Consider the following 12,834-nt stretch of genomic DNA (forward strand, 5'->3'; position numbering starts at 1 on the left):
ATATATATATATATATATATATATATTCTCTCTCTGCTTGACCTTGCTAATGCCAGTCTGTCATTTACATCTCGGACGTAGAGAGAGAAAGGGTTTGTCTTCCTTTCTTTTCCATTTGGTTATCACCCTGCTAACCTGGCTCATTCTCCTTATTTCTTTCTCATTTACTCTAAATTATTTGTATATGGAAATATTTGATATAACACGAGAAATAATTTCCGTACATCTCTCTTTTCTTCTTCTGCAAATTATGCTTATTTTTTTGTCTTTAAAAAAAAATAAAAAAAAAATAGTTAAAGAAAAATTAAAGAGATATAATAAACACGAGCGTACGGAAATAGAAAAGAAGGGTCAGAAAATCATTTTGATGTTTAATGTAACACTAACTAAAAAGAATAATCTTTCTACTGTCCGAAGGAGGAAAGACAAAGAAGATAATGACTGCTGCGGTGGCAATTTGATAATTAAAGAAATATGCGTGGAAAGTTATGTGTAAGCATGTTAATGCACGATTTTGTCAATCGTTGATACAAGATAATTGTAGAAGAGTCTTCGCATGCATCAAAACTCGATGAAATTTTTTTTCGAACCCATATAATCTTTTTCTACACACACCATAAACTTTAAATGTGCATTGATCTTTTTACTTTATTGTATTATTACGATCAAGTACGAGATGAAGTGAACAATAAAACTAAAATTGATTAATAAATCCATATCCAACAATCAAACCCTTTCCATCGTGCAATCTTTCTCATATGTTCTATTCTAGTTGAAATCCAGCTATCCCATAGAGAAAAATAAGCTCTTTTTTACGCATATATGTTGATTTTGAAATTTTGGATCCTCCTATTAAGGTATGAAGCGATTTATGCAAGTTTTTTTTTTTTTTTTTTGTTTTTTGAATTATTTTGTTTAGGGTTTATGAGTGTATTGCCTGCAAAAATAAAAAAAACTTTGTTAGCCCAATTCCGTGTGCAAAACAAAAGAAAAAATAGATCTATCCACAAGCTTTTGCCTTGACAAAGAGGGGGTTTATGTTGAAATTAAGGTTCTAGCCCTGCAATGGGACCCCAAGAGGAGAGGACGGCTTGCTTAACATGGCCATGCAAGACAACCTGAGATTTATTGAGATCAACACTGTAGAGAATGATGGAGACTCCATCAAAAGCAAGTGTCTGGTGTTGGTAATGTCCTTTCTGTCATCTTCCTGTAAACTTAAAGGATGAATTAATTAATTCTCACCAATTCTAATTAATTTCTATTTCTATTAATCATGAAGAATTGAAAAGAAGGTCAATGAACCTGTTGGAAGGAGGAACATGTTCTTTGACTTTGGGTTTTATCTTTTAAATGGGTCTAGAGAAAATTTACATATTAAATTGGATTTGTAAGGAGAGTTTAGGTAGTTAAATTGAGTTTAAGAAGATGTTAATAGTTTAATTAAAATAATATGGCGCAGAGAGTGAGTTGGACATAGAATAAGGTTATTGATTCAAAAAAAATTTCTCAAAATTAATTAAAAAGAACTTAAGTAGACGATAGAATCATGTTTATATATTAATCATAGGGACTTTGATTTCAATGATTGGGAATTTAGCATAATTAAAGAGGATCATCCTCGGTGATTAGTGTTAGATATGATTCATTAGAAAGTGAAACAAATAGAGGTAAAGATAACGGACCGTATTCAGCATTAGGATCTGTGTTAGTGATTAGGTTTGTGACAAAACTTTTCTTTTTGAAGGACGGGGATTTGAATTTGTGTGTAGCAAGACCGACATACTACATGATTAATTAGGTTAATTTGTGTTCATACTTAAGAGAAAGATTTACATGGTAACATGATACATGTACACTGTCACGGTAACGTAAAGTAATGTAAAATAAATATATGTAAAATGTGTAAGTTTTTATACAAATATTTTTGTTTTACTAGCATAAAATAACGCATGACTAACTCGTATTATGTAAATTATTCTCTTAGTGAAGAGTGGAGAATGGGACCAAGAAAGTGATAATACGATATGCATCTTTGCTGTATACGAACTGGCAAAATTAATATGTTACATATTCGACGAATTTAATTTGTCCAATCAAGTTGAGTTGGAGATGGACCATGTTTTATAAATCAATTGTTTATGTATAAACTACTTGGTCTTAAATATAAATAGGATTGTATTATTGTTTGGAGTTGACGCTTTGATTTCGATGTTGATCTATCATCCCACCAACACCTTGGGTCATTTTTTATGGGAAGTGTTATTGACACTCCAAAAATTTCATTCTACACTCTTCATAAGTGTATTTTTTTTCCAAATATAGAAAGTTTGGAGTGTAGAATGAGATTTTTAGAGTGCCAATAACAATTCCCTTTTTTATTAGACAAATAATAACCTTAATTGTGGGATTAGATTAGTGACAAGTCTCTAGAGAAATGCAAATGAAACTATGTCATAAGTGAAACTCTTCATCCACTTTCTGTCATCTCATGTTTTTAGCACAATGTTTTATAATGTTGGCACGAAAATTAACGTTAAATTGCGAGGTGACAGAGAGTCCGTGACCATAGAGAGTCTCACTTTGAGAGGGTCTCCTTAGCATTTCTCAAGTCTCTACCATCCAAATGTCAAATTGATGTTGAAAAACCTTTGGGATTTATAGCTTTAGTGATAATATTGAGAAATGATAAATACACGTCATTTTTAGCTTTCTATACATTCTTGTTTATTTATGTTTGTTTTGTTAATTTATTTGATTTACTCAATTTGATGGCTAGAAATAAAGAATGGTGTGTGAGGCTAAAAATTGTGTGTAAAAATCACCTCGCATTACAATTATAATATTTGGATATCGAAAAGTGACCTTAACATTGTAGGTGGATTCTACCTACATTGGAGAGTGTGTCAGCATTATCACTTATGGGTGTCCAAATAACATAACCGTAATATCCACCTGCTTTGATTATCAACTTTAATTCCGATTTTTCACTCATCTTTTGAAATTTCTGCTTGTATTATAATATGTGCATTAATTATATTAAGTGCCGTACTTTTTGAAAAACGATAAGATTTCTATATTAAACAATGGGGATAAGGATTCGAAGACGGAACTTTAGGTTAAAGAATGAAGATTCTTAATCAACTGATTTACAAACCACTTGTAATACTAAAGAACATTGAATTAATGATATAATTTTGTACATGAGGTAAACACTCACTACGACTAGATTTTAAAAGTTTACTAAAAACACGTATCGTTCCATTTCAAAAGCAAATTAATGAACATGAGCTTCATCAAGAAAAAAAAGTAACAATATTAACGGATTTTTGGGTAGTTGACACTTGCCGCCAATTTACCGTTATAATAACGGCTCCATTATTAAAGGCCTAATCCAGTAAGGCCAAACCAAACTCACCCACCGCTCTTGTTGCGCGTGGCTGGGTGGTCTATTTTTCAACACGGCGGCTATGGTGGAAGCTGCGGCGATTCGTGCGGCATTATTGGTTTGTTTGGAATTGGGTTATGAGGAAGTGGAAATTGAGTCTGATTCTCAGGTGATAATTAGTATGATTAATGGAAAATATGTGGTGGATGTAACTTTGGAATGCTATATTCATGATATTGGTCAGTTGGTATCTCAATTTTGGGGGGTGAGGTTTGGGTTTGTCAAGCCGAATGAAAATGCCGCTACTCATGCTGTAGCCTCATACGTTGCCTCACATGGAGGTGCCTTCCGTTGGGACGTTATTGGTCTGAAATTTTTATTTAATGTTCTTGCTGAAGACGTAAACATTCCTATTAGAATTTAATAAAGTTTGCCTTTTGACAAAAAAAAAAAAACTCACCCACCACTCTTGGCCTTCCTTGCAGTTGGCTCCGTTCATCCCATCGTCATCGTCACATTTCGCCATTTTCTCGCATGTGTTCAAATCCCTAGTTTCTCCTCATGCGCTCCTCTTTTTATTTTTGTACATTGATTCTTTTTTGTATTATTCAATCCGAGAAAAGGGGAAGAGTGGAGAAGAAGAAAATGACAGTATAAATATAAAGTGTCGTACGAATTCAAATAACCTTAATTCAACATCGTAAGAGAGTGATTTTTTGATGTGGGTGTATTGATTGGTAATTTATGAAATTAACTTAAGTTGTGAACTTGATGTTTCTTTCTTGGAAAGTTCCTGAGGAAAGTGATTGAAAAGTGCCAATAAAGTTTTTTTTTTTTCTTTAACCATAGCGCCTTTTGATGTAGAAAAGAAGGGAGATGGAAAATGTGATTTTGAATTTTGATCGATAACCGTCGTGCAAAATTGGATTTGGCATGAAATTTTGGTTAATATGCATAAATTAAGCCCAGATTGATGGCTTAATTATGCTACTGATTGAAGTCTTCTTGATAAAGAAACTACATGGTGGTATTAATTCACATGTTATAATGTGTGTAAACTATAGTAAATAGTTGATGAAAATTAGGTATAGTACTATATAAAGATACCTGTGTTATTAAACGAGTGGATTAGTGACACCATGTGGTGGTGAGGCGCGACATCGGAACTTGGCATATAATCCATAAAGAAATTTAAACCATACAAATATTAGTTGAGGTGAACATTGAGAGTGTATGGTTGAGGTCAACACTTTGTTCATTTCATCGTTCGGGTTTAATTGTGCCGTAGCTCTGTAATTCTGATTCAGTAGTTGATCGTTGGATGCACTGCATTGCTGATATCGATCCTAAAGTTGTTCGACCCGACTTGTTTCTTGCTTCAAATTATACAAGATATGTGAAGAAACATGCATTTATTCATCTTCAGATGCAAATAAGAACGGGGTTTCAAATAAATGGGGCATTTCGCCTTTAAGAATAAGCCCACACAACTATACTTCTACTACAAGCATACAAAAATCGAGTATATTACTCTTCTACAACAAATCCAGAAACTGCCACTAAAAGGAAACCGAAATGAGAGAGCTTAACTACTAATTAGTACCACCAAGAACACCCTTCAGCTTCTTGATCTGAGCAACATGGAGGAAAGTAGTCTGCGCTATCAGTTCCGTTGCTAAATCGTTTTTAAACAGCGCAAAGTCCAGAATCTGCAGCCCTGGGCTTGGACTACTGAAGCTAGCAAATGCAAGGGCTGGAGTCTCACCTCCATTCACTTGGAAGTGCAATAACCCCTGAGGGAAAACCATAATATCACCCTTCTCAAGAGTTTGTAGATAAACTGTGTTCGCCAAGGAAACAAAGCCGGCACAGATTGTCCCTTCGATGACAATCAGGGCTTCCTAACATATTTTGCAACTGTTTCTCTAAACAATCAATACATTAACGAGATATAGACGTATTTCGTGTTTTGTGAACTTATATATCTTATCTACTTAGAGGGTCGAAGGTTGTGTCCTAAGATTTGAAGTCCATCGACAGAGTCCGAAAATGGTGAGCAGATTGTGGGCCTTGAGAAAATGGACGGGATTGTTTTTTTGTTGGGGGGGGGGGGGGGGGGGGTGGGGGTGGGGGTGGGTGGGGGTACATAAGAAGACAGTTTTCGAATTCTGTCTTGTTTTGTGTATCAAAACTGTAAAATTTTTCTCCGGTTCACCTTATCGTGCAATTTTCAATGAATAAGGTACGCTAGTGTTCTTGTTTCTTGATTGAAAATTAAGCATGTTACCTCAATAATATAGAAATAATATAAAAAGAACGAATTTTGTTTGAAAGATGCATATATTGCCTTCAACATAATTGCTGCTACATTGGTCAGACTGAAGCAGTATAATGCTTCTGAAAGCGTACAAGAATCACACTAAACAGAACTCTTTTACTCTCAATCACAACGAGAAAACAAAGGGACATGGAATAACCCCAGAAGACGGGGGATGAAAAGAAAGAGACATTCTAATTGGTACCACCAAGAACACCCTTAAGCTTCTTTATCTGCGCAGCGTCGAGGAAGGTAGTCTGCGCTATCAATTCAGTAGGTAAGTCGTTTTGGAACAGTGCAAAGTCCAGAATCTGCAGACCGGGGCTTGGACTACTGAAGCTAACGAATGCAAGGGCTGGAGTTTTATCTCCATTCACTTGGAAGTGCAGTAGACCTTGAGGGAACACCATAATGTCACCTTTTTTAAGAGTTTTCAGATAAACCGTGTTAGCTGAGGAAACAAACCCGGCAATTATTGTTCCGTGAGCAACAAGTAGGACTTCAGAAGCCCCGGGGTGAGTGTGAAATGGGATGACTCCACCCACAGCTAGGTCTAGGCGTGCGAGTGAAATGCCGAGGCCATTCACACCAGGAAATTGAGCAGCAAAAGCAGGGGTGACTGCAGCTTTGATGATATTCGTGGTGTTGCCAGGAATGCCTAGGCCAGAGTACACGAAATCATCTACCGTAACTTTAGCAGGCTTTTTGCAAGAGTAGCCAGCAGGGCCCTCCGGAGCTTTGTAGTTTGCGACGCAGAAGTCTTGCACGGAAGCAAGGGAGGAGGAGAGGAGGAGAGAAAATGTGAAGAAGATAGGGAAAATCATCTTCAAGGATCGTTTGGTAATTTTTTTCGGTTTTAGCCTTCTGTTTTGAGGTATTTCTTGATAAGGAAATTAGGACTGTATATATAGAGGGATAACGTGAATTTCTTGAGCCATTTGCAATTGGTTGTTTGGAATATGCCCATGAAGGATTCACATGTGCAGTAATATTATAACGTAACGTATACGACCGAGGGAAGCGACAGATTTCAAACTGTGATGCATGTGATTAAGATATTTTCTTCATATAACAACAAGAAGCCTCTTTTTGCTTTTGAAAAATGCAGTAACAGCAAGATATCATGTACACAAAATCTACCGACCTACTGTCAACTCCTACTGTTAATTTTTAAGTTTCCAAATCTTTTGTAGTTTAATTAACAATACGGGCTGGTTTGGTATTGCTGTGCTTTGAAAAAAAACTGTTTATGTTGTGCTGTGAAAATAAGCAGCTGTGAAATAAAGCAGCAAAGTGTTTGGTAAACTTTTTTGTAAAAGTGCTTTTGAAAAAAAAAAAAAAAAAAAAACAGTATTATAGTGTTTGATAAACTTTTATGTAAAATAAATGTGAAAAAAAAACTGGTTTTCAAAGCTGAGTTTTGCAGCTTTGTGTTTTTGACTTTTTTCACCGAAAATTGTGAAAAAAACTGAAGCTGAATGTTTACCAAACATAAAAAGCTTCCAGCTTTTTTTGATAACCACTTTTTTCAGAATCACCACAGTATCAAATTAGGGTGAAGTATCATAAGAATTTTTTTTTTTCCGTGTTCCACTAAACGAATATCAGCTTTTCCGACTGCGTTCTATAACGCTAGCTATATCAATCAAGCAGAAGCAGCACATCCAACTACTTTGCAGATTGGCAATCAGATTGAGGTACTCAAAGACTTTAGCTTGCTCAAGCGCGTACAGCCAGCTCATAGATGCAAAGGTTTAATTTAGTCCGAAATGTTTCTACGTCAATCTTTGCCATTGTGACTTGAGAATCTAAGATTGGAAACAACAAGGAGTGTCCAAAAATGATGCAGAAGATTGTGGTCCTTGAGTCAGGGGGAGGCATAAGAAGACATCTTGACAGCTAAAAGGGGGCAGGAAAATTGGAAATGTGTGGATATCAGAAGTTCCCTGTCTCGCAGGGTTCTTGGATTTCATTATTGGGAATTCTGGAAAGTCTTTTCAAATTCTGTCTCTTTGTATATATATATATAGTAACTGTAATAATTGTTTACATTTCACCTTATCATTACAATATCAGTCAATGCAGATTAACCATACATATTGCAGATTGCATATATATCTGTTGATTCTAAAAATTACAAAACCTACGTGGCGTGCAGGCCGAGTAACTAATAAGCTAACTACGTCCTTCGGTTGAATGCGGGGCGTGCCAACTCGTCAGCCGAGGAGTAAAATTCGTTGATGTCGCGTTGAGCGCGTTGTTGACTTCTTTATCTTGCGACTGCGACCGCGACCGAGGAAGGAACACTCTCGGTCTTTGGGTTCTAGAGCCTGAAGACAAGGCTACTAATTCTGCGAAGTTCACAAATCGTCGGAGCCCGATTCGGTCACTGTGATTATATTTGTAAGAGTATAGGCACGTCGAATCGAGACCAAACTATATGGACACAGGTACTCAAATGTGATGTATGTCTTGATGGTGAATGTAGTTCGGCCGTCGGAATGCCGAACTCTAAAACTCACTTGTGAGTATCCAATCATAAAATCACTCGGCGTCCAGTACGCCGAATAACGCAATTCGTAACACCTTACTACGCCGAGAGGGCTAGCAAGGTGACCTCTACCAACAAGGGTTCGAAAACCCTTCTCGGCCGAGATTTAGATAGGTAACCAGTCGGCCTCGACGCAGTGCTGTTTATCCAAACTGAAGGTGCTTCTCGGTCGGCTGATTTTGCAGCAACATTGTTGTTTATCCAAACTGAAGGTGTTTGCCGGGTGCCTCCACAGTGCTGTTTATCCAAACTGAAGGTGTGTCGGCAGAAAAGAAAAGGAAAAAATCTCAAGGTATTTGAGAGACTTTGCGCAGGGCAATTGTATGTTGAATTCAATCTCCTTCCTTGTTGCATGATTTCTTGTATTTATAGTACCCGTTCCTTGAGACCAAATCACGCCCTTATCTGGATTGGGAGTCCTTGTCCTGTTCCAACTTTACTTCGAACAAACCCACTCCCATTAGGACTTTGAACTTTCCCCTCTTCCGAGGCTTTATTCTTTGTTGACCGGGAATCCTGGTTGCACCAGGACTTCCTCAACCTTTTTGTTTATCTGGAATATTCTTTCTTAGGATAGGACTCGACCAACCCTACTAACTGGCCCGGAATCTATCAAGCAACCCATAGTAGTTGACATAGCATTGGGCCGAGCCCAACCCTATGCTCGGCTCAACAATATTATTTCGAGCCCAAACATTGCCCCCTCGCTTCTGAGGTCATCGACTGTCGACCTTGAAGAAGCGGAACCATCTTTTGCTTTTTAGACTTCGCTTTTCTTGATAGCCATCACTGCATATTTATGGGATATGATTGCACCATCCTTGTTACTCCGATCGTACAGCCACGTGTCGACTCTCTGCCAATCCTAACAATTTTCAATCATGGCCCTCGAAAACGTGCACTCACCGAAGCGTCTCTTGCTCATTAATGCATTAAAACCGCCGCCGCACGCAATCGTGCGTCCTGGATCCTCGAAAACCTCGATCCTATCCCCGCAGGTTCCCAAAATATCCGAAATGATTGGGACCATTTCCCAGTTAAATTTCCCCCCAATTCAAACTAGTGCTTTCGAATATTAAACGGTTTGTCTTCTTTCTGAAACGCCTATAAATACCCAAATTTCTTCCATTCGCATCCCACGCTTTCAGACATTTTGAAAACCTCCCTTTGCCATTCCTGCTTGCTCAAACAAACGCCCTCGAGTTCATCTCTTTGAAACCTCATTCAAACCCACGCATTACTCTCTTCTCTACCAATGGCCTCCTTCATCTCCAAGTTTTCCGATGAGTGCAACAAGTGCAAAGACTTTATTGACCGGAGCGCCATCAAAACGCTACGCTTCGAAAATGACCTGGCCACCACACACCAAATTCTGGGCCCACTGTTCAAAGACGCAGTGCCGTCGTGCATCACTAACCTTTTCAAGGAACAATGCTTAACACCTCTGCTGCAGGGGTTTGATTGGTCGAAATGGTGCTTGGCACGGCCCCAAGGGGCTTGGCCCTCGACTACCGCAGCCTGGGCCACCTGGGTCGACCGAATGAGCGCATTCTTCGGCAAAGAGTGGAAAGCCCTTGGTATCTATAATGCCATCATGCTCTCGACCATGGAGATTACCATGGACAGATAACTGCTCATGGCGGCGCTGAGTTTATGGTGTTCGGCCACTAACACCATGATCCTTCCTTTCGGCCCTCTCGGCCCCACAGTCCTCGACATCTCGGCTATCCTTGGGACTTCTCCATCTGGTCTCCCAATCGATGCCGCCCTTTCCGGATGCCTCTCGCTCCTCGACCTAAAAGCGCTGTTCGACGAACGGGCCATCGAAACACTCAGCCGGGGCGATCGGGAGCCTTTGAAAGAAGAAGTTCAGAAGCTCCACAAGAACTTCTTCAACTACAACACTCTCATCCTCCACTTCGCCGGCCGAGGCGAGAAAAGCCTTAGGAAGGGAGAACACGAAGCCTTCCTATTCTACTGGTACAACAAATTCATTTGTTGTACCAGGTCGAACAAATGCCTGGTCGAGAATATGCCGGTGGCCCATGCCCTGGCTAGTGGTCGCTCCTTGGCGTTCAGCCCGGCTATCCTTGCCAATCTCTTCCGCTGCTTGGCCGAGACGACCATCAACAGAATCGACTCGCACCAGAACGGACCCCTTTGCGTATTCCAACTCTGGTTGCAGGTTTACTTATCCACCATTCGGCCCGAGGTTCCTGCTTTCCAGCGTTCAGCAGCGCTCGGCCCTCAACTGGCCTCTCGACCGGCGTCTCCTCACCGGGCCGACGAGGTCCTCAAACACTTCTTTAATCTCGACGTCCTCTCTGACAACGAGTTTCTGGTGTGTCGACGCCAGGAGTACCCTGCTTCAATCAGGCTTCCAACGGCCGCGTGGGCCGAGACCGAAGATGTTGATCTTCGTCAGCATTGGGGGTCATTTGTGTTGGCCCGCGACCTCTCCGTTGGTTGCGATGCCCGCCGAGCCAGCTGGAAGGTCTATCATCCCCATTTCGTCGCCCGGCAGCTTGGCTACCTCCAAGGTTGCCCTGTACCCCTGCTTGCCACTCATTCCTTATTAAGTCGAGGACATTTTTCTGGTTTATTCGAGAGGGAATGTAAGACGACGGAGCAGGAGTTTCAGGATAAGTGTAAAAAATTTCAGCTTCGGCCGACCGTTCCTGAATCCTTGGGTACTGACACCTTCGGGGACTGGTGGGATGAGTACACCAGCGACTTCTTTGGCGCCTCGGTCGAAGACGTGGTAAGCAGAGTCTTCGGCGACCGGCCCAAACTAGCTCATGCGGCCCAACCCAAGGAGTCGACCCAAGGTATATTGTCCTTTCGCTCTTTGTACTTCAATTACTTGCCCCATGTTATTAATTACTTTGCTATTTCAGGGGGTCGTGTGTCGAGGAAGGTGGAAGCGATCGCTGCGGTGGTGAGGGTGAAAAAATTGGTTCTCACGAAGAGGACCATTGCCACCGGGAAGACAGTATCAGCCAAACGCCCCCATCAAGACGCCGAGCCGGAGGATGACGCTCCTCGCCCTTCCAAACGCGTCAAGAAGTTGGCGAAGAAAGGCGACCAGGAGATTCACGTTGTTCCTAGTGACACCACCGGGACAACTGCACCTGCCGGCTCTCATTCTATCCCGGCTGCCCCGGCTTTGGCAGACCCCCTTCCTCCAGCCGTCTCTCCGACTGAGGCTACGGCTGATCTGGTCGTCGTATCAGCTCCAGCTTCGGAGCTGGCCATGGCGCCTGCCGTGGGGAAGACGGCCGCACCTGTCGAGGCACCCTCCATCCAGCAACCAACGGTCATTCTGGAAGAGGTATAATTCCACTGCCATCCTTTTGTTTATTTAGCCTTCTAGTCGTAACAAAGGTTTTCTCAGGACGTCGAGAGCGACGAGAGTGACGAGGTCCCGCTGGAGCGTCGCCCTCGACCAGCCAACTCACCTCCCGTCCACCCTCCTCCGGTGGTCGAGGCAGCCGCTTAAACGCATCCCCCTACGGCGGATCGTGGAAAAAGGCCCCTGGCCGATCCTGAGGCGACGGCCGAAACGTCGTTCCATCCGCAGGATGAAGACCTCCCCATTCCTCCGCAAAAAGTCTCTTCGGCCTTTGTAAGTCTTATCTCTTTTGTGTTGATTTTATCATGACATGTTCTTAAAGAAATATTAAATGTCAGGTGCCTGAACATTCATTTTACCGACAATTTTATGCGCCGACAGGCGTTGTCTATATTTCTTGGCCACCGTCATGGCCATCAAATGTAGATAACCTCCATCGGCCGCGTGAATTGAGAAGCGGTCTAAGGCACTGGGCTCGGCCATTAAGTTCCCTGGGTTCGAGCAATGACCCAGAGGGCATAGTCGAAGTTTCCTCCCGGCAGGTCTAAAATAATCCCTTTGTCATGCACTACATTACCACGTCTTATTTTCCTTTACAAGTTTTTCTCTATGTGCAGCCTTTGTGGGAAGTGGAACTTGACGCTCTTCTTCAGAGCACGACTGGTGAGGCCGGCTCCTCTGTTGCTCCCGCCGAACCAGTGGAGACCGTGCCAGAGACCCAAGCTTTCGTCAGGCTGCACGAACACCTGTCCCTCTCCGCCTCCCAAGTCCTCCAATGCAAGGGTCTTGACTCCGTTGGGGAGTGCTTAAATGACTTTGCCAGCGGCGGTTACTTGAGCACGGAGAATATCTCCTACCTCACTGACCTTCTGGAGCGGACTCGGCAGCACTTCACCATTTTTGAACAAGCTTTTCGGGCCGAGGACGACTTGAAGGCGGCCAAGGTCGCGCATGAGGCTGGCCGAGCGGAGGTGGAGGTGATAAAGGCCAAGAAAGCGCAGCTGACCGAGTTTGATCGCCAGATCTCCGACCTCCAGAGTCAAATTGCTGAGCTTCAATGGCAAAGGTCTGCTGCTGCTTCAGAGCTTGAGAGGGATTTTGAGGCCAACAGAGCTCGACTTATGGCCTTCGCTGCCGGCATGCGGCACATCCAGCAACTGCAGCTCAACAAGAAAACGAGGCAGGTTGAGATAATTTTGAGCGAAGTAAAGTGGCTGGAGTTAAAA

The 12,834-nt window shown here is 41.8% G+C and overlaps 2 protein-coding genes across 2 annotated transcripts; one reads left to right on the top strand and one right to left on the bottom strand.

Annotated features, from left to right (window-relative positions):
• Positions 1-5,709: 5,709 nt before the first annotated feature.
• On the bottom strand, positions 5,710-6,645 carry LOC137748460 (auxin-binding protein ABP19a). The gene has a single exon (XM_068488613.2). The coding sequence runs from the start codon at positions 6,527-6,529 to the stop codon at positions 5,900-5,902; it is 630 nt and encodes a 209-aa protein (XP_068344714.2). The 5' UTR covers positions 6,530-6,645; the 3' UTR covers positions 5,710-5,899.
• A 2,382-nt stretch (positions 6,646-9,027) lies between these two features.
• Positions 9,028-12,745, top strand: LOC148698794 (uncharacterized). The gene is made up of 2 exons (XM_088677761.1): positions 9,028-11,005; positions 11,052-12,745. Exons 1-2 carry the CDS (start codon positions 9,893-9,895, stop codon positions 11,196-11,198), a joined length of 1,260 nt encoding a protein of 419 aa, XP_088533887.1. The 5' UTR covers positions 9,028-9,892; the 3' UTR covers positions 11,199-12,745.
• Positions 12,746-12,834: the final 89 nt, after the last annotated feature.

This window comes from Pyrus communis, chromosome 2 (assembly GCF_041283825.1).
Source record: "Pyrus communis isolate YQ-2024b chromosome 2, ASM4128382v1, whole genome shotgun sequence".
NCBI lineage: Eukaryota > Viridiplantae > Streptophyta > Magnoliopsida > Rosales > Rosaceae > Pyrus > Pyrus communis.

What these genes read in the sequence shown, in the direction of transcription:
- LOC148698794 (XM_088677761.1), top strand. Translation starts at nt 9,893, where the DNA reads ATGGCGGCGCTGAGTTTATGGTGTTCGGCCACTAACACCATGATCCTT. An exon ending in GCGACTTCTTTGGCGCCTCG is followed by an intron (nt 11,006 to 11,051) that starts GTCGAAGACGTG and finishes GGCCCAAACTAG; the next exon opens with CTCATGCGGCCCAACCCAAG.
- LOC137748460 (XM_068488613.2), bottom strand. Translation starts at nt 6,529, where the DNA reads ATGATTTTCCCTATCTTCTTCACATTTTCTCTCCTCCTCTCCTCCTCC.